At 39.4% G+C, this 19,973-nt stretch overlaps 1 protein-coding gene across 2 annotated transcripts; it reads right to left on the bottom strand.

The window, feature by feature from the left end:
• Nucleotides 1–563: 563 nt before the first annotated feature.
• Nucleotides 564–19,973, bottom strand: si:dkey-264d12.5 (coiled-coil domain-containing protein 30). 2 transcript variants are annotated; one of them, XM_063472983.1, is made up of 19 exons: nt 19,888–19,973; nt 16,243–16,416; nt 16,045–16,165; nt 15,591–15,802; nt 15,404–15,496; nt 14,842–15,007; nt 12,558–12,629; nt 11,220–11,335; nt 8,760–8,861; nt 7,258–7,368; nt 6,360–6,458; nt 3,479–3,576; nt 3,254–3,374; nt 2,879–2,991; nt 2,544–2,685; nt 2,171–2,307; nt 1,971–2,088; nt 917–978; nt 564–825 (listed from the first exon to the last, which is right to left on the bottom strand). In XM_063472983.1, exons 1-19 carry the CDS (start codon nt 19,900–19,902, stop codon nt 606–608), a joined length of 2,292 nt encoding a protein of 763 aa, XP_063329053.1. In that variant the 5' UTR covers nt 19,903–19,973; the 3' UTR covers nt 564–605. The 2 variants fall into 2 exon arrangements, with proteins under 2 accessions (XP_063329053.1, XP_063329054.1); XM_063472984.1 differs by having other exon boundaries at nt 917–969.

Genomic DNA, 19,973 nt, shown 5'->3' with positions numbered 1-19,973 from the left:
TGCTCCTGTTTTGTCAGATGCTGTTTATCTGATCACAAGTCCCTAAAATCTTTAAACTGTGCAGTAATTATGTTAGATACATTCATTTTAATTCTAGTGAACTGGAATTTTTTTTTCCGTTTAATAGCAGGAACCATATCATCATTTAGGATTGACAGCACTTATAGGAGATAATGGCAGATGGCATAAGCATGCAACCAGACTGTGGTTTTGGGGGAGGGGCTCAGAAGGGACTGGTGGCGTCTCCTGGGTCAGGCAGATGCGCTAATAAGAGATGAGTGACAAAGAGATGAGGGAAGGTAGGTGGGGAACTAAAAGAAGAACAAACTGCTTGTAGCGCAGGGGGTCAAATATACACAAAGAATTGAAAAGGGAGTGTTATGAGATGTGGGCCTGTTCCTGAAATTCAGATAACTTATTTCCAATGTAAAACTTTGAAGTTTAAGATGGAGAACAAGTGCAAAAATTGTCAATTTTGATGCGAAAGTCCACAAAATTTAGAAACTGATACAAATTCAGGCTGGTTTAATTTGATTGTTTTAATGAAATTCAAACCCAGTTTGTATCTTATTTATTAATTTAACTTACAAATAAAACAGAAAACTTCAGGAAGGCAGATTTTCAATGCTGCTGAGGGCAGCCAGGGGACCTGAGCGGTTCAAGTGGTTTTTCTGCGTGGAGGTCAGGTTCAGGTAGCTCATATCTGCTGATTGACACAAAATCTCAGACGCATGACTGTAACAAGTCCCATCTGTCTGCTTGGAGTGACCTCTAAGTGTACCATCCAACAAGCCCTGAGCTTCAGACTGCTCGGGTGAAATCACACTGTGGATGCAAAGTTAACAGACATTTAATTAGGTTTCATTGTTCCTAACAAATTAATTTGAGGCAAGTTCTGAATCACAGCCGGACCTACCTTGAAGACTGCTGAGGAAGAGACTTGAAAACTTGCTGGTCATCTGGCATTTTCTTAAGTTTCTAATCACACAAAACAAGCAGCAGATTAATATTAAATTCAAAAGATGGGCTTTATCTGTTAAGACCCAGGACACAGTCAGGCTGTAGCAGTGTAGGTAATTCAGTGTCAAAGACTCAACAAATATTAAATTATGTTATGTTAGCATTTAACATGCTACAGACCTCAGTTAGCATGTTAAAGTTCACGACAGCACAATCAGAAAAAAGTCTGAATAAATATGGCTTGTTTGAAGAGGCTCCCAGGAGAAAGCCTCTTGAATCAGAGCAAACCACACAATGGAACAATGTCCTTTGGAAAGACGAGACTAAAGTGATGTTTGACGATAATGCACAGTGCTGTTTGGCAAAAACCAAACACAGCTCATCAGCACAAAAACTTCATACCAACTGCCAAGCACGGTAATGGAGGGGTGAGGATTTGGGCTTGTAGTCACTGAGTCAATCATTAACTCCTCTGTATACCAAGGTTTTTTAGAGTAAAGCGTGTGTGTCTGAAAGCTAAACCTTTGTTAAAACTGGCTTAAGCAACAAGAAAAAGGCCCCAAAGAGCTTCAATGACGCTTTCAAAGTCCACAACCGAACCTAACTGAAATGCTTTGGCTGGACTCCACAATGAAGTGAGGGACCGATAAAGTCGCATAAAAAGCAGTTACTGCTTAAGATGGCTCTACAAGTACTTAGCTTTTCAGACACTGCTTCTGCATTTTGGTTGAGTTTTTGTTAAATGAATAATGCCATGGTCATGTGCTCTTGCTCATTAGAAGTTGTTTTCATCAAAATTTAAGGCCAAAGTTGGCCGAGAGTGAATTTTTCTTTTTTACCAAGGTGTATTTACGCAACACCTTTGAGGCAGAGCCTAATTACAGTTTTAGGAATTTCTATTTTATTAGAAAGGCTCATAGATCATTCTTATGGTAGCCAAATAAATGGAAAACACAAAACAACATGGAGCATGTGTATAAAATAAAAGCATAATTAAGCACGAGTGGTACCTCAGCAAAGTGAAGCAGCTGCGTCTTCTGCAGGCTGAACTCCAGGACAGCGAGCTGGTTGGACATTTGTGATATTTGGTTTCCGAGTTTCTTGTTTTCGAGCTCTAAAAGTTCCACCCTTAGGATCAGAACAAACATACCGTAACATGAAGTCTGGATTGGATGACTTATCATTCAGTAAATTTCAGTAATTTCAGTACCTGCATTTGGATAAAGAAGCTTTTAGACAACTGTCCTTCTTCTTGTGCTCCTCCTCGTTTAGCTGTTGCAGTAGCTTCCTCCTCTCAGAGAGTAGTTTCTCATTTTCCACAGTTATGCTTATGACAAGCTCCTTCTCCTGAGCATGAAAAGGAAAAAAGAAACATTTACCACCTTCAGCTCTATATCTGCTCCTACAGTCCCCCTTGATGAACATTTACAAATTTGGCTTCATCACTGAACCAATAAGACAGCAAACAGAAGGACACAAGTAGCAGTTTTCTGTGTTATTTAGGGGACATAAAATACAGACTAAGCAACTGTAAAAAGACTCAATGTTACTGCTCCACCTCAAACATCCAAGTGCAGACTCACCTTTGCTACTGAATGACAGCACAAGGACAATTCTCTCTGTAGACTTCTTATCTTCTCATCACGCCAGGTGGTTTCATCTTCAAATTTCTGTTTGGCTCGGCAAAGTTTGGCCTTGTGTTTTTGCTTCATCTCGTGGAATTTGCTGAAGGGACATGGTAACAAAATCAAATGCAAAAAGCTAATTTCATGATGGCAAAAGATGCCTACGTGTTACACTGTGCACAGCCAATTTATTTCATTTAATTATAGTTGTCTCCTGTATGGATGGATGGACGTCTAATCATAATTACACGTCAAACCCATTGTATTTGTCACACTGATGTAAGTTAGGTTACCTTCGCTCTTCGTCAATGCATTTCAGGGTTTCGCAGATCTCCTTTTTAAGTGCCTCACACTCCTCTTGGGAGGACAGCAGAGTTTTCATTGCTTGTTGACAATTAATACACTCCTACAGTCCAAAATGAAAACATCAGCACAGACAGAATTTATTTTTATTTTTGGTGTTTACAGTTGGGGGGTTTTTTTTGTTTGTTTTTGTTTGCCCAGAGCATTAAGTATCACCTTCTGCACATGTGAATTATTTATTTGCAGCTTTCTCTTTGAACTGAAAACATGAGCTAGGCAACTGTTATTTTTCCACTTTAGCACTAGTAATGACATGAAAGCAGGTTTAAATGTGTAAGCAGACCTGATGAAATATGGGAAATTACCTTTTGTGGTCTGTTTTCTTCGTACTTTGTCGTCTGTGGCTCTTCATCTGCTGTCACAAAGGAGTCATGTGACTGAGTGTTTACAAAAAGATGAGAATCTGCCTTTTTTTGTTTCAGCAGCCTTCAAACACAGACATGGACACACACTGAATATAAACCTTCATCCATGGGACTGTTTTATAGAAAATCCTGAGAGCTAGAAGGTCCAGGGATTGAATATCGTACTTTTGATCCTGCAGGATGTCTTCACTGGTGTTGATATTTAGCACAAGGTTATCCACACTGGTTTGGGAGCAGTCAACCTGCTGCTGAAGAGAATGTATCTAAACAGATGAGAAAAAAGATATAATGTATAATGTAACAGAAAAGGCTGTTTATTTTATTAAAAAATTATTGAGACTCCTCATCTGAAATCTCTCCATGTTCTTCTAATGTCTCAATTTGTCACCAAAAGCCATCTCGTGAGCACTGACGCTATTTTGAAAAAATCGGCAGGTCTGATTGCTCTTAATCAACTTACTCACCCTGTACTGGACACAAAAAGATTCAGGCCCCCGAGAATAGTTGGCGACCACGTGGCAACCACTGGTTATCAGGGAAAAGAGAGTACTATCTGACCAGTTGCACGTGGTTGCTGGCAATCACTGTGAAATGAACTGCTAAAGCCTCAGTTATGCACACTTAAATACTGGTCAGCAACGGCTTGGCAAAAACAGTTGCTAGTGAAAGATTTGTCGTTGCTGATAAGTTGGCGAGCACTTGCTGGAAGTTGGTTGCTGTTGCCAGCATGAACATTGTTTGTGCTATATGGGATACAGTGCTGCACTGAAAACTTCTTTGTAACTGCAGGTTGTCAGGGTCACCTGTGGTTTCTAAGACAGCCCATAACTACTCATTAAAAAGCAGGCAAACTTTTAAGAGTGCAGCTCAAAACCTGTGACGGATACTGTTCAACTTTTTAAATGTGTTGGTTTGTAAAGCACAACTTTACTGGTTACTGGTTTGTCTTGCAACCAATTGCTTGGTGGTTAGGCAAGTGTTTGTAAACAAATTGATGTCTTTCACAAAAACTATGGGTTACAGACTGGTTGGGAAAAACCAGATGCCTTTAGTAAGTCACAGTCCTGTTAACAGGGGTTCAGAATTCAGGGTTGTCACGTGGGTCATGTGGCTTTCATATAGTTCTCACAAGCACTTAGCAGGTGGTTAAAATATGTGCTGATAACATACAGACGTGTTTTTTACTTGAAGACTTGAAGACCTAGCTAAGGCTTTCAGATCTCTATGAAACTGTATTTATTCTGTCTCAGTTACCTTGGTCTTTCATCCCATTGGATGCATGTATGCGTACCTTTGTCTATAAGAGTTTGCGTGTGTGTGCATGTATTGTCCAGAGCCACGTAATGCATTTTAGAGCTCTGACGGGTAGTTTTTACATTTGTTTACAATACAGACCTCCTGAGGTTGCTTAATCCACCTTGGTAGAGGTGTGTTTTCAGTCCCACCTATTTAGCAAGATTACTCAGCAAGATTACTCAGCAAGGTTACTCAACAACTGTCAGACTGAGAGCAAAGGAAGAAACACATTAAATTTTAGATTTTAGATCTCTCTATTTAAAACTGTGATAAGCAGTTCGTGGACGCACTTTTCACATGTCATTCAAATCATCCTTCTAATTGTAATTTAGTATATATTAAACCTGACAGCGATGAAGGAATTCAGCACTTCTCTGCTGAAACTCTGTATTATAAACAGCAAAGGTTTGCCTGTCAAGGTGTGCTGTGTGGGTTGTAGCACTTAGGTGTGTTGAGGTAACAAACTGCAGAGCGTAGGCAGTACAAATAGTGTAAACAAAAGGCGGCCTTTAATAGCTGATATGCATAAAGTACCAAAAAATATGAAGGTTAAAAAAATCCCAAACTGATGATTTGTAACAAAATCACAAATGGGAACTGGAGCTAAAGAAAGTCCAACACTAGACGGCAAACTATCTTGAAACATACTGCTAAAAATACAGTGAAGCAATAGACTCAACTATATGAAAAGAAATCAAACTCTCTGTTAGAATAATACAAAAGAATCGAATCAGGAATCTAAAACTCAAACTACCAAATACAAGAATAAAGAATTCACTCATTAGATTAAAAAAAAAGAAACCCAAAATTGAAATATAGACCTAAAGCTCAAACACCACATAAACCTTAAAGACCATGAGAAATCTTACTTCCTCCTCACATTCAACATTTTTCTGTCATACTGGACATGATGCAACCACCGGTTTCCCCAGTTAGTCAGCAACAGCTCCGAGAGGTTTTCTGACTCTTGCTGGGTGAAATCAGAATCAAAGAAAGTGTTGTTTTCACAAATACACTACAGCTTGGAGAGCAACTGTTCAGTGTTAATAAACACGTGTGTCACTTCCATGCAAATTACAGGCGACATATATACTTATATACACTACGTATCTGTACTAGAGTGTTTATATACTGAAATTACAATGTTAAGCATTTGACCCATATGCTCAAATTGTTTGTGACCCATATATTTGGGTCAAGCATTATTTACATTTGTAAGAACACCTGTTGATGCACACAGGTTGTTTTCAGATTTAATAACTGGAAATAATGTGTAACCTTGATAGGTTTATGGCCTATTTTGAGAGCTTTGTGACATATGGTTGGTAGAAATAGGCCAATCTTTTTTTTAGTGTAAGGCTGGCATAACAGTCATTATTTTTGACTTCATGAACTGATCTCAGCCTTAAGCCTGTGAAAATGAGCCCTAAAAATGATTGATGATAAGGTCTGGGAAGAAAGCCCAGAAAGTTATACAAAGAGGGTGTTGAATGTCATAAGAAGCAAAGTTGCGTAAATTGATGCACTGATTAAAGTTAGACACATTTATTAGGTAACTGTTGTAAGATAACGATTCAGAGACAATTGGGGAAATAGATAGAGTTTAGTATTGGAATTAAATACCAGGTTTTCTGTCTTTGCCTTTGTGTGTCTCTGTGTGCTGTTTGTGCTTATGTGTTGTCTTCTGTTCATTGTGATGTTCTGTCTTGTTTGCATATGAAGGTTTTAACTTATTAATATATTTACTTACAGTTTCCTCTTTTTCTAAAAGGCTTCTCCTCTCTGCAGTGAGCTTTTCTTGCAAACGTCTGCAGGTCTTGTTGCTCTGTACCAGCTCTGCTGTTGGAGACTGAAAGTGAAAATCAAACTTTACATTTTCTTCAAGTGGATCAATGTGAAGAACGTAAATAATGAAATCTTTTCTTTAGCCAATCTGTACTGACTGTTGTGATGTTGGGCAGACATAATATTCAGGTATTTGTAAGTTTGTGTCACAGTCCTGTGTAGGTGACCCCGTATTTTGAGTTTTGTACTTTTATTTTTTATTTCATCATGGTTTATGACTGCTAGTGTTTTGGTGTCTGTTTTGTATGTCTAGCGCTCTAGTTGTTCTTTGTTCTGTGATTTCTAGTTCTTAGGTTTTGTTCCTGTGCCCCTCATGTGTAGTGTAGGTTTAGTTCTGTCTTCATGTCTATTTTCTTGTTCAGTCGTGTCTCATGACGCAGTTGTTGTTCCTGTCCCTGTGCTCCATACTTTCTCTGCTCAGCGTCAAGTCCATGCCTCTGTGCCTGCCGTGTGTTTCCTGTTTTTATTCTGATAGTCCCTGTCCTGTGTTCTGGTTTTGCGTCCCCTTGTCTCGTTACCTCTGATTACTCCCAGCTGTGCTCTCCTTCTGTGTCTTATTCCCTGATTACTCCGGTGTGTATTAAGCCCTTTGTTTTCCTTGCTCTGTGTTTCACTTGTGCTCCTGTTCAAATTCCAAGTTTGGTTTCTAGTTGAAGTTTCTTCTTTCCACTTTAGTTTTGAAGTCAATGTTAGTTTTTTCAGCAATAAAGCAGCACTTTGAGTTTATTCCTCCATCTCAGCGTCCTGCATTTGGGTCCTACATCCTGCCTGCTACACAGCACTACTGTGACAGTTTGACTTACTTTGGCTAATTCGTTGGCATGGTTGGCCTGAACTTGCACAGTGAGAAGTTGCTGCTGCTGCTCTTTTAGGGCTGACTCCAGTCGCTCCGCCTTCTTCTTTAGAGACACAACCTGAGAAAAACGAATGTAACGTGTCATTAAAAGTGTAAAAACAAAACAGAAAGACAAACAGCATCCTTGATTAAGATTTAAATAAATCATACTGCGAAATGCACACACCTTCCATTATTTTTAGGCACAACTGTTAACAGTTACTTGTTAATACAAATATCAAATTAACCAATGAAATGGCAATAACTCAGAAAATGGTCTGAAAGTTTATCGTTGATATCAGATCAGAGGAGAATCGCTAGACTGCTTCAAGCTGGCAACAGCATCTTTGTATGTATAACAAATCAAACCTCAAAGAATATGGATTAGAGCAGCAGAAGACCACACTGTGTGGTTCTTCTATCAGCCAAGAACAGGAAACTGAGGCTACAATTCACAAGGCTTCGTTTACTGACCTAATGCATCTCAATTTCTGTTGTGACATTTGGATGGTAGAATTATAATTTTGTGTAAAGAACATACAAGTATAAATCCATTCTTCCTTTCATCAAAAGTTCAGGTTGCTGTAGAGCACCTTCGGGATTTGGTGGAACAGGAAATTAGCATCAAATGTGCAGTCGACAAATCTACATGAACTGTGCGATGCCTTAATTAGACAATTATAACCAATTATAACTATTTCTAATTATATTTTATAATTTAACACATACTGAAATAGAATAACACAAACAGTGGGCAGGATTTTAGCACATCCTCTCTTAGAGTGAAAGCAAAAGTGATATTAGTGAATTTTGATTAGCTGTTTTGGCTATTGAAGAAATGAGTTGACAGTTTTACAGCCATGTGTTTAAGTTCATGTTCTGATTTTTGTTATTTCAGGTCCCTAAGTGGTTCTCTATCTGTTCCTCTCCCTGCCTGTGTGTGTGATTCCTGTTGTGTCTCTACTCTTATTTTCTGTGTCGGGCTCCAGTGTGATTGTCCTAATTGTCTTCACCTGTATTAATTACTTTCGGCTGATATATGTTGCCCACCTGTCTCCTACTGACTGACCAGCCATCTGTGCAAAGATAGTTCTGCTTTTCTCTCTGTCAAGCTGTGTTATGTTTGCCCAAGCGCTGCCTAACCTTCCTTTCACGAGCTCATGTTTGCCCTCGCTCCTTTTCCCTGTAGGCTTTTGTTCATTTTAGATTATTCAAACAGCAGTTAAAACTTTCCATGTCATACTCTCACTCCTGCATTGTGCATATGAGTTTCCTGCCAATGTAAACCACAAATTTGCTGTTGCATTCTTAGTTGTGCATTTATGTATGAGCAGTACCAAAAATAGCACAAAACCAGTTTAGCAGGTTTCAAAGCTAACTTCCTCCAAAACGCTCCTGTCACCAAATTATGTATATTTAGCATAAAAATGCAAAACCTTGAGTGAATACATCATGTTTAAACAGACTTACTTCAGTCATCTCTGTTACTTGTTTGACTGGAACCTGTTTAGTTAGGAGCTCCTCCTGTAAGGCTGCCTTCAACTGCTCTGCTTCTTCCTGCAGCGACACGACCTAAGACAAACACACATACAGTAGACAAGTTGTTATTTCACTATTCATTCATATTTGTGTTATTTGAGGCTTAAATAATTAATTAGCCGAGCTACAAAATAAAAGAGCCCACCCACACACACACACGCACACACACACACACAAACCAATCCTCACAGGGGCCTTTATGCTACATATATTTGCGTAATGTCTGTTCTGCACATCCAGTTAACATGTAGGTGCATGTACCTCTCATGTACTTCATATTCAGCCGTGAATTAACAGTAAAGTCGAAATGTGAACTGAGAACTTTGCTATTTTGTTTTAATTTAACTAAATTTTGCTGTACAGAAAGTAACAGCAAATAAATCTAACACAGTTTCACAAAGATACAGTATTGCACAAAAGTCTTGCCCCAACCCTCATTTCATTATATTTTGCTTCAGAGAAGTGAGAGCTCCTTGTATTTATTAAAAAGTGGTCCTGAGCAATAGTTCTCCAGGTTTTCTGAAGGTCTTATAAAGTTTTTCTTTGGACACTGGCTGCTTTTTCACTCATTTTCAGTCCAGTCCTTCAACCTGATCCTTTTTCAGAGGAATGGTTTTTTTTGTTAAGCTGCTTAATGCTGACTTATGAATTAGTCAAGCACAAAAAATGCACCTAACTTACAGGATGAACCACTATTGTGCACACACATAACAGACAACTTGCTACTTTGTTACTAGCAGCCTGCAGGAAAAACACATAATTTATTCCCATTTATTGCCATGTCTTTAGTTGGCGAAAGAAAACATAGTTTGAAGGCATAAAATAGTATTTTTGCATTAACAAGGTGATTGTTGGTCAAATTGTTGGTCAAATCTTGTATAGTACGTATGGAGAAGGTCAGGAGAGAGGTACAACAGTGAGTGTCTACAGCCATCTGTAAAACATGGTGGTGGTAAAAGACTGCTTCATATAAGGCCAAAGAGTGGTCATCCATCCATCCATCCATCCATTCGCTTCCGCTTATCCTTTTCAGGGTTGCGGGGGGCACCGGAGCCTATCCCAGCTGTCTTAGTGCGAGAGTTAGGGTACACCTTGGACAGGCTGCCAGTCTATTGCAGGGCTAACACACAGACAGGAGACAACCAATCGCACTCGCATTCACTCCCGCATTCACACCTATGGGCAATTTAGTGTTTCCAATTAACCTATCCCCACTAACTGCATGTCTTTGGACTGTGGGAGGAAGCCGGAGTACCCAGGGAGAACCCACGCAAACACGGAGAGAACATGCAAACTCCACACAGAAAGACTCTGGCCTGATGGTGGAATTGAACTCGTGTATACTTTTTCTTTATATGTATGTATGTATGTGTGCTTCTGTGACATGCTGCTCCTGGACATTCATAGCTGCTCTGTGTAGTTTGATGCGAGTATATGCTTGTACATAGGGGTACAGTTGTAAAGAGGAAGTATAGGATGTATCACTGCTGATTAAAAATAAATAAAAATTGAGTTTAAAAAAACATGGTGGTGTTTGGTGGTTTAGAGCTGTATTAGAGCCACTGGTGTTGGAGATCTTGTCAAATTTGATGGAATCATTAACGCAGAAAGCTACAGTCCAATTTTGATGCACAATGTAGTGCCATCTGGAAAGAATCTGATTGGCAACACCTTCATTTCTCAGCCTGACAACAATCCCAAACACATTTCCAACGCAATAAACGCACACTAGGATAGAGAAAAAACACAATAAAACACAGTCATCAGTCTTGGATTGAGCTCCCCAGAGACCTCAGCATTATTGAAGCAGTGTGGGATCATCTGGACAGAGAACAGAACAAAAGGTAGCCAACATCCAAAGAAGAGCTTTAAATGTCCTTCAAGAAGCCTGGAAAACTATTTCTGAAGACTACTTAAAGAAATTATAAGATGCCTTGAAGAAGAGGGTATAGGCTACATTGAAGAATAAAGAGGAATTTCACCTTGAATTTCAAGTTTGTTACAATTATTTTTGTCTTTTACACCGTATATACATGTTTGTTTACACATTTCAATAAATTACTGCACCTGTTTTCCATTTTCCTAACAAAATATAAAGAAATGATGGGTGAATTTTGCATAGTACTGTGTGATTTTCCACAGCTTTTAATATATGTGATAACATGCAAATGAAATTAGTGTCGAATGAGAGAAAGAACATTCCACATAATTCCTAATGAACAAACCAAAGCAAAGAAACCAAGTACAGCAAGTTATGTGCTTGATTTGTGTTGAGTACTGTAAATGTAATTTAATGCTCTTCTATCAAAAGATCTTGTCCTCAGCTTATGGACAATAAAAAATCTTCATTGTATGTTTTTGTAAATTACTTTATTCTAGCTGGTCTCTTACCGTCTGCTGCAAAGAGGTTTTCTCAGCATCCAAGGAGCGAACCCTGTTCCTCAAGGCTCTGATCTCGAGGTCCAGGCGATCATTTAGCTCTTTGGTCTTTCGCAGTTCCACCATTTCTTTAAAAAAACAAAAAAGTACTCATTAGATCAGCGGTTCCCAACCTTTTTTGCATCATGGACCGGTTTGTGTCAGACAATATTTTCATAGACCGGCTTTTAAGGTGTCGCGGATAAATACAACTAAATAAAACCAGTACCGGTACCAAATAAAAAGAAGATTTATTCATAACACACAGGAAAAGACCCGGGGAAACCGAGTTAACGATAAAAACAATTTAAAAAATAACGCTAAAAACCCAGAAAACCATGAATTTCACACCCGAGTCTCAACTCTTGCAGCCCAGTACCAAACGACTCACAGACCTGTACCAGTCTGTGGCCCAGGGCTTGGGGACCGCTGCATTAGATGATGATAATGATGATAATACAACATGCTATCACTGTGCTATCACTGTTACCATTTTTATTTTACTTTAAACACTTTAAAGGTCTACTTAATAAATGTGATTAAAAGATTAATTTATATTTTTAAAGACTGTACTACCTGCTGTACTCCACATTTCTGAAGCTAAAATAATGCTCCAACAGTTTCAATTTATTGGTCCAAGTCTATTATACAAAACACTGATGGCCACCAGCGCTACCCCTCAGCATACTAGTAGATGCATCTATGTTGTAAATGTAAAAATCCTAAGTCACTTCCTTCTCGAGTTATCGTGTTCACAAGATTTTCAGAATACTTAAAATCTGAACTTGAACTTATCTGAGATTTTTAGGAGATACACCCGAGGCATGAATCTGAATATCCTATCTCGGGTTTCAATGCCACCTGCCCACCTGGCAGGATGACAACAATACCCCATCAGGCTTTTACAGGTGAGGGGTTAATAAAAGCTGTTTCCTTGCTGATCTGCGGTGGAGGGAAAACTACTTAAAGAAGGGGTTTTATTCCAGTTCATGAATCTGAACTGTATGGGGCGTGTAAACCTGCTTTTGTCTTCGTTTCACAATTAGTTCTTTGAAAACTGTTTTTTAGAATACAATTTCTTGGTAGTGGCGAGGTGTGGTGTTGGCTCAGCTGCAGCGGAAGTGCGGCGCAGTAGTTTCAGGGGAAATGTGTGGAGTAAGCTGGAGCACGGATGAATGCTGAATGACATTTCGCCAAAGAGTCACTATAAAGCTATTATAACAACCAAAGTGAATCACAAACTGTGTCTGGCTATCTGTTGGGAATTCGTAGTGGCAATTTTGTGCTGAAAACATGCAAAACAATTCTCACCATATTTCTTCAGCTTTTCTACCTCCTGCCGGAGCTGCTCCACCTCCTGCTGTGCTGATTGCAGCTCAGGCTCTGAAAAACAACATAAGCTAGAGTAAGCACACACTTCTTTGAACAAAGTTGCTGGTTAAGTTTTGTTACAGGGGTGCAAAACTTCAGTTTTATTTGAAGAGTATGCTTATACAAACAAGGCTAAAAATCGGTTCCAGATTTAGCTAAATGTGGCATTTTCTTTTCAAGCAGTCATGGCTTATTATTTTACGCTAAAAGAAAATAGGACTGAACTTTGAGGTTGCATGCTTTCAACTAGTTTCATTTGACATACATATGTATCCAGAGTCAAATAAAACACATCAATCTTGAACTGTACACTACAGAATAACAAGAGAACAGATCTAACCTGGCCATGAAATAGCCTGTTAGCCAAATGTCTAGTTACTTTTGAGCCTATGAAAATCTTGTAGATAAATTATATCTGCATTTGGAAATGGGTGATTTATTGATTGATGTATTTCTTTCTTTTTTTTTTATGATGATGATGATATTGTGTATTGAATGACCCTCTCCTTGTATGTGTATATTTTCTCTTTTATCCCAGGAGAGGCTCTAATGTGAATGAAATAAAGAATTCTGATGTGTTACTCACAACAACCAGTGTATTACACACTTGTTAATTTTTCTTCAAATAATGCTTTGCCTGTGTATTGTTAGTGCAATTATTTCCCAGAGAGAGTATTTTGTAATAATTTGTTACATTACTTTTACATGAGATGAGCTGTCACATACTGTAATTACCAGTAAACAATCAAGCTTAGACTACACCTCCCCATCGTGACAGAAACCCTATCCTGGTGAGGAACATACAAGATCTTCTTTTTAGTGTTTAATTATTAACACAAAGTCGAGAACAATGCCAGTGAATCTTGTGAATTGTGGCTGCATGGACAGACAGACAAAGGATGATGAACCTATCACCTTGCCATAGATTTACTGGTCATTCAGCAGGATGAGCAAAAATCCAGCCCAAAAAGCATTTCACAAAGAAATGTCTGTGAAGGTTCTCAGTCATCCAGGTCATTGTAGTCTAAGGAGCTTGGAAAGAAAGGCATCTGGACTTCTTTAAGTTTCCTTGAAGACGTTTCACCTCTCATCCAAGAAGCTTCTTCAGTTCAAAGAGCAATTGGTGGAGAGTCCCAGATTAGAGCAGGTGAAGCTGGTTCTGTTTTCCAAGGAGCTTGTAGTCATTTTCATGGTCATGGTTTGAAAGAGGAGTGAAAGAAGCCATCTATGTCCACTGTGAACGACCATCTTTGAACAGAGGCGGTGGTTTATGACACCAACTGTCTGCTATCTATAATCCAGTTTTTAGATCCCTTCCCAGACGCCTTAATGCCCACTCACATCCTGGGACATTTGACCTCAGTAAATCACATGATAGGGTGTGGTTAGACTTCACAATGGGTTCACCCGAAACCTTGGCTGATTGTGAACCACACCTGTTTTCACACCTTGGCTGATGTGATTAGGTAGAGGATGAACCTCTTGGGGACACTCCCATAGGGCTTAAAATCTGGGACTCTCCACCATTTGCTCTTAGAACTGAAGTGAAGACGCTTCTCGGATGAGAGGTGAAACGTCTTCAAGGACATTTTAAAAAGTATGGATGCTTTCTTTCCAAATTCCTTAGACTTCACAAAGAAATGCTCAGCCACAATTTCTCCACTGTAGAAAGAGGCGTGGGTGGAAACAGAGGCTGCAATGCTGCAAGCCTGACCGCTTATCACGCCTTTGTTACCTTAGTATTTTTCCTCTACCTTGCACACAAGCTGAAGCCAGCTAATTATAGTGTAAGTGTGCAAGTAAAGACATGGGTTTTTTTTTGTTTGTTTGTTTCTAATTGCCCGTCTTGCAGATGACTAAGGATGACATGTAATGCAACTAACAAGATAGCTGCTTGATTTGCAATTTAGTACGGTAATTCTGAAGATTACATGTGATTAAATTAACTATACTTAGGCGTGTGCTATACCAAATAAGGTGGTACTGCAAGGCCAACATAATCACCTCAGGATTAAGTCAAAGTGAACGTCTATTCCAAATTCGAAGAAATTCCCTCAGGGCATTATTGCAAAATTTCCAAGAATGGGAGGGACAAAATGCCTCCAGGAAAAGCTGCATTTAGCGTATCCATATAAACACAGAGACCATTGTGATTGCAAGCCACCATGAGAAATCAGTTTAAGAATGACAGCCTCTTTATAAATTGCTGATTAATATCTCTCACCATACGCTCTCTGGGTCAAATGAGCAGACTCCAGCTCATCAGTCAAACGCCGGATCTCATTGTGCGCCATTGCCAGCCGGCGGGAGCCCTCCTCCAGGTCCCGCTCCAGCCGGGAGCACTCTCTTCCCAAACTGCTTTCCTGGCCAGCCAAAAATCTGGCCTCAGCCTGCGAATACAACACGCATCAACTTACCGCATGTCCAATACAGCAATAACTGACAAGCTCTAAAAGGAAGTAAGCAGGAGCAGGAACATATAGCGTAAATGTTTAGAGGTCCATGCAAGAACTGTACACCTTGAGAAGTGCAGTGGGTCAAGATGCATCAGTCAGGTAGTATCTTGAAATTCTTCTGCCATGCAAATTCCCTAACCTGTGCTCAGAACAGAGCTAAATAACACTGGAACAGAAAATAAGAGTTTGTAGTTAATGTGGTGAATGGCTAACATGCAAGATCTTTATGTTTACACATTATACAAAAACTAAAGTCAGCATCAGTTCCTGAGAGCAATCTTAGTGTTTGTTAGTATTTAAAGGAGATGAGCAAACTAACAACATACATACAGGAATAAAAGTATGTTTGTTCTGTGAAGACTTGAGTCCAAAGAGTTTTTTCCATGCGCTCTGCCCATGACGTGGTGCCCCCTTGTGGGCAGCCTGTAGAATAACATTTGAAGACAGCGTCACAGACTAGGAAAACAATATGCATGTTGGCCATATGAGACTGAATTTGTGATATTCTTCCTCTAACCTGGGATACGCCGGTGCTCTTTACTTGTGCTCCTGTCCCCATATGGTTGGCTGTGTTTCCATCACCCGTCAACTTGTCTGTAAGCTCACTTGTCTCAAGCAGGGAAGCCCTCTCCACCAGGAGGTACGCCACCTGCTCACTGGGGCTGCTGTGAATCAACTCTGTGAGACCCTGCTGGTACAGCATTTTAGCCACCTCGCTTATCTGGGCATCTGACAGAGGAAATCGGTGAGGGGAGTTGATTACTCACGAAATTTGTGGGTAATCAAGTAAATAGAGCATGTTTAGGATGGTAAAAGAATAAGAATGCAGAGTGCTTTAGTGTATGAGACTAAAACATCTCTGTCTTTAAAAATTTATGGGTAAATACCATCCAATAATGAGGAAACACTACATTAATTCTGCTCTTGGGTTACTGTAATCTGTATATTGTGTAGGTAAGAATTTTTCACACCTTGAAGTGATATTAGGCGCCGCAGCTGCTCCTTAAGGTGATCATTCTCATCTTGTATCTCCTGAGCCAAAACATTTTTGTGCTCCGTGAAGAATCTGATCTGCTCCAGCGACTTGCGTACCTTACGCACAGAAAGGACAGATAACAGACTTTCTCTCTTATCGTCACATTCTGATATCTTCAGAGGGGATACCTTACCTCCGCCATTTCTGCTAAGTGCTGAGAGCGGTGGGTTTCCAGGTCTCTGGTCACTTTGCTGAGGCGGCTCGTCGTGTGCTGAAGGGCGCGCCATAGCAAACACAGCTGAGCTTCCTTTGAGGAGTCAGGAGGAAGACCTTCCTCTTTACACCAAGCAGAGATCTCCTCCAGCTGCTTTTAGTGACAGTGAAGGCAACATGTGGCTGAAAACTCAAAACCAATAACACCACGTTCTGGGAGATTTTTACTGTTTCCTGCTTCTTGAATTACTGAAAGATAAATTAAGTATATGATAAGTTATTTTTTTAAAAAGTCATTTTTCAGCCTGAGGATTGATGCTACAAGCTGCAGAGCAAAAACACTGCAACAAAAGAATGAAGTTTGGAAGCAGACAGTTATGCTCCAGCACAAGACCGACTTCATTGTGCATCACTAAGGCCTGATTTAGACTTCAACACAACATAACCCCTGCGAGTGTCCAACTTCACTGCCTGCATTTATGCTTGTTATGGACACATTGTACGTTATGACACAGATTTCCCACTGAAGCATACACTGGGCATAAGTTGGGTCTAGCTAAGGGCACAGCTCAGCCCAAAAACGCAGAGTGTCTTGCCTTTTTCTTTTAGTTCAATTGGTGAAAAAAAGCAGCGCAGAAAACACAACTCCTGTTTTTAAGGTAGGATTAGGAGGGCAGCCCACAGCCCAAAGCCTGTTAAATCTCCTGGAGATGTCCTTTTATTGGCATTCTGACTGGCTGCAGTGCACTCAGAGTTCTAATTTTTCAATAAGATCAGTGTTATGGTATTGAATTGTTTTTGTATTATTCTACAAATGCACTCAAATGGAAAGTATTTTATATTTCTTCTAAAGAGATGAAGCGATTACATTCACATGAAAACTAGAAGGTGAGGCACTTTGTGATGATGTGGCATTTTGTTTGGGTAAAAGAGTCCCGTGAAAAAATAAATCTTTCCAGGAATCTAAACTAAATAAAATCTGAATACACACCCCCATGGTTCAGTAGCTTGTGATCCATTAATCTCAACAACATTGCTTCAGTTCTGTGAGGTCTGCAGGTATTTGTTTATGCTTAAGTCCTACCACACACAGCATTTCAATCAGGCTGAGGTGCAGACTTGCTGCTGTGCTTGAGATTGTTGTCCTGTTTTATGATCCAACTGAATTCAAACTTTAATGGACAGATGCCCTCTGTCAAGTCTCTGCTGTGTGGCAGGTAGGAATTGAACCAAAAGTGCATGTACTGTAAGATAAGGTGTAAAACTCAAAACAGCTTTATTTTCAACGCCTTGCAAAAATGACAAACTAAACAAATTCATGAGCTAATTATCCGACAAGCAGTAACTTACAGGTAAAGCACACAGTTAAGCGAACAGGCAACAGGTGGAAGGGCAGCTGACACTAATCACGGCTAAATGAGACAAGGGAAGCAAAACTGAACATAACGCGCACAGGGTACCAAAACAAAACAGGAAGTAACAGAACATGGGAACAAAAACACAGACTTGACTCTGAGACAGAAAGGTAAACGAATATAGAGACCCAGACAAAGACATGAGAACTGACAGGAACAGCAGATAAACATGGAGACATGACTGACACTGAGACCCCCACAAAGACACAACAGCTTGATGCAGAAAGAAGACAAAACAGAAAATACAGAAGTCGTGCAGAAGATGAAACATAGATGAGACTGGGACAGAGTGGACACAGAAGGGAACTAACATCATAACGAGCAACCAGGACTAGAGACACAGAAACTCAGAAAGACAAATAATTAAACTAAATATCATATAGAGACTAGAAGATAAATAACATCACGTCCAAAAGAATATGATTTTTTTTTTTTTAAATCAGACACAGGGGCCGTGACAGCCTCACACTTGACTTCAGAATACACTGGTATACATGCTGACTGGTCCTGTGGCTGCAAAACAAGCAAAATCATCAACCGTCCACCACTGTTTGACAGCTGTTATGAGGTATCTGTGCTGATATCCTGTATTTGGTTTTTGCCATGTAAAGGTCATTTTTGTGGTTTGTTTAGATGGATGGGTACCTTTCTTTTGGGAGACATAGTTATAACAGTGTTATAACAGTGTTTCTAAGTGTCAAGAACCGGAATGATAAGTATATCCATGACACATTAAAGAAGGAGAAAGAGAAAGACGTTTCAAAGACGTTGAAAACTAATGAGAGATGTGTCTACAGACCTCAGAATAACTGCCAAGACACTCATAAATGACTTAGCCATGTCAGGAATTACTGTTCAAAAGAAGACAATCAATTTAACCCTGCACAGGAATAATCCACCAGGTCACTGATTAAGAAAAACTCCACTTCTGCAGGAGGGACACCTTCAAATCAGACTAAAATAAGTAAGGACAACCTGGAGAAAGATTATGCAAGCATGTCCTTTGGGCAGATGGGACAAACCTACAGCTCTCTGGGCACCGTGACACTGCTTATGTTTAGAGAAAGAAGGGAGTCAGAAGGAAGCAATACCATCTTCATGGTGAAACACGGTGGTGGGACTATTATGCTGTGATGCTGGAATTTTTTCTGTATTTTTTCTGTATTTTATTCATCTTTAGGCATGAAAAGATTAATAAAAATACTTGAGAAAAAAAATTCTGAATCCTGATTCTTTTTTCTTCATGATGTTTTTGTCATAATTTATGCATGATAGGATTAAATAACAATAATTACAGTTACACACTACATACATCTATAGTAACATTAAACGACCAGTGGGTGGCGGGGTATGGAGTGACACGTCAGTGTCCAATGTAGTGGTTTATGTGCAAGTATATCATCAACACTGACACAAATACATATCCTTTGAATACCTCTCCACTGTAGTGACCACTATCCGTGAAAGGGTTAAGTATCCATAATGTATCCATGTAAAGATTAACTTTGAGATTAAAAATCTCTTATTCAAGAGAGTTATAACATAAAAGTTCTATAACTAAAAAAAGTTCTATAGTCTAATTGTAGAAAAAACATACAACTAATTCGTAAAGCGCGTTGATTTACCAACATTAACAAGGATATTAGACCTAAAACAAAAATTTAGCCCTTACTGTCGTTCATACTTTCATTTAAAAAAAACACTGATAACACAAACGGCTAAGCGGAAACACACAAGCATAAGCACAAAGTTTTGAAGCAATGAGACACATTTTTTTTTATCAGTAATCGTTGTAGCTGTGAGCTCTCTGTGCTGTGGTTACAGCTGTTACATAAACATCTGTTTCATCCTGTGCAGACAACTGGCATTAAACGGAGTGTTTAGGCTGAACCGCATTTTCTTCCTCGCTGTTTCTGTAGTTCAAAAACCTGACATAACTTAACATTACCACAAAAAATAACTAACGTAGAATGCATGCGCGTTAGTAACTCAGTCTAAACCTCTTTCAGACACTCATGTTGAGTATTTTCTGAAAGGAAGCTGTTTTAAAAGATTGATAAAGTATGTACGACTTCTAAATTTGGTGTCTGCAGTTATATGAAAACGTCCTAATAAGTTGGTGATATTTTATTTTCTGTTGTAATGTAAAGTCGCAGGTTTTCGCTAGCTAGCCATGTAGTGTAGTCGCTGCGAAGAAAAGTTAACGATACCTCTGCTTGATCCATTTGTCCTTGGATGAAGGAAAATAATTTTTTTTAAAAATCCCAGTCTCACGTTTTAGCCCTCATTTCACCGC

Source organism: Pelmatolapia mariae, linkage group LG5, assembly GCF_036321145.2.
Source record: "Pelmatolapia mariae isolate MD_Pm_ZW linkage group LG5, Pm_UMD_F_2, whole genome shotgun sequence".
NCBI classification, from domain to species: domain Eukaryota; kingdom Metazoa; phylum Chordata; class Actinopteri; order Cichliformes; family Cichlidae; genus Pelmatolapia; species Pelmatolapia mariae.
This window is presented reverse-complemented; position numbering and strand designations above follow the sequence as displayed.

Excerpts from the sequence above, each read along its gene's own strand:
- si:dkey-264d12.5 (XM_063472983.1), bottom strand. Across the intron at positions 11,336-12,557 it reads AGAAAAGCTGAAGAAATATG|AAATGGTGGAACTGCGAAAG; the intron begins GTGAGAATTGTT and ends GTTTTTTTAAAG. Across the intron at positions 2,089-2,170 it reads GCTTCTTTATCCAAATGCAG|GGTGGAACTTTTAGAGCTCG; the intron begins GTACTGAAATTA and ends TCTGATCCTAAG.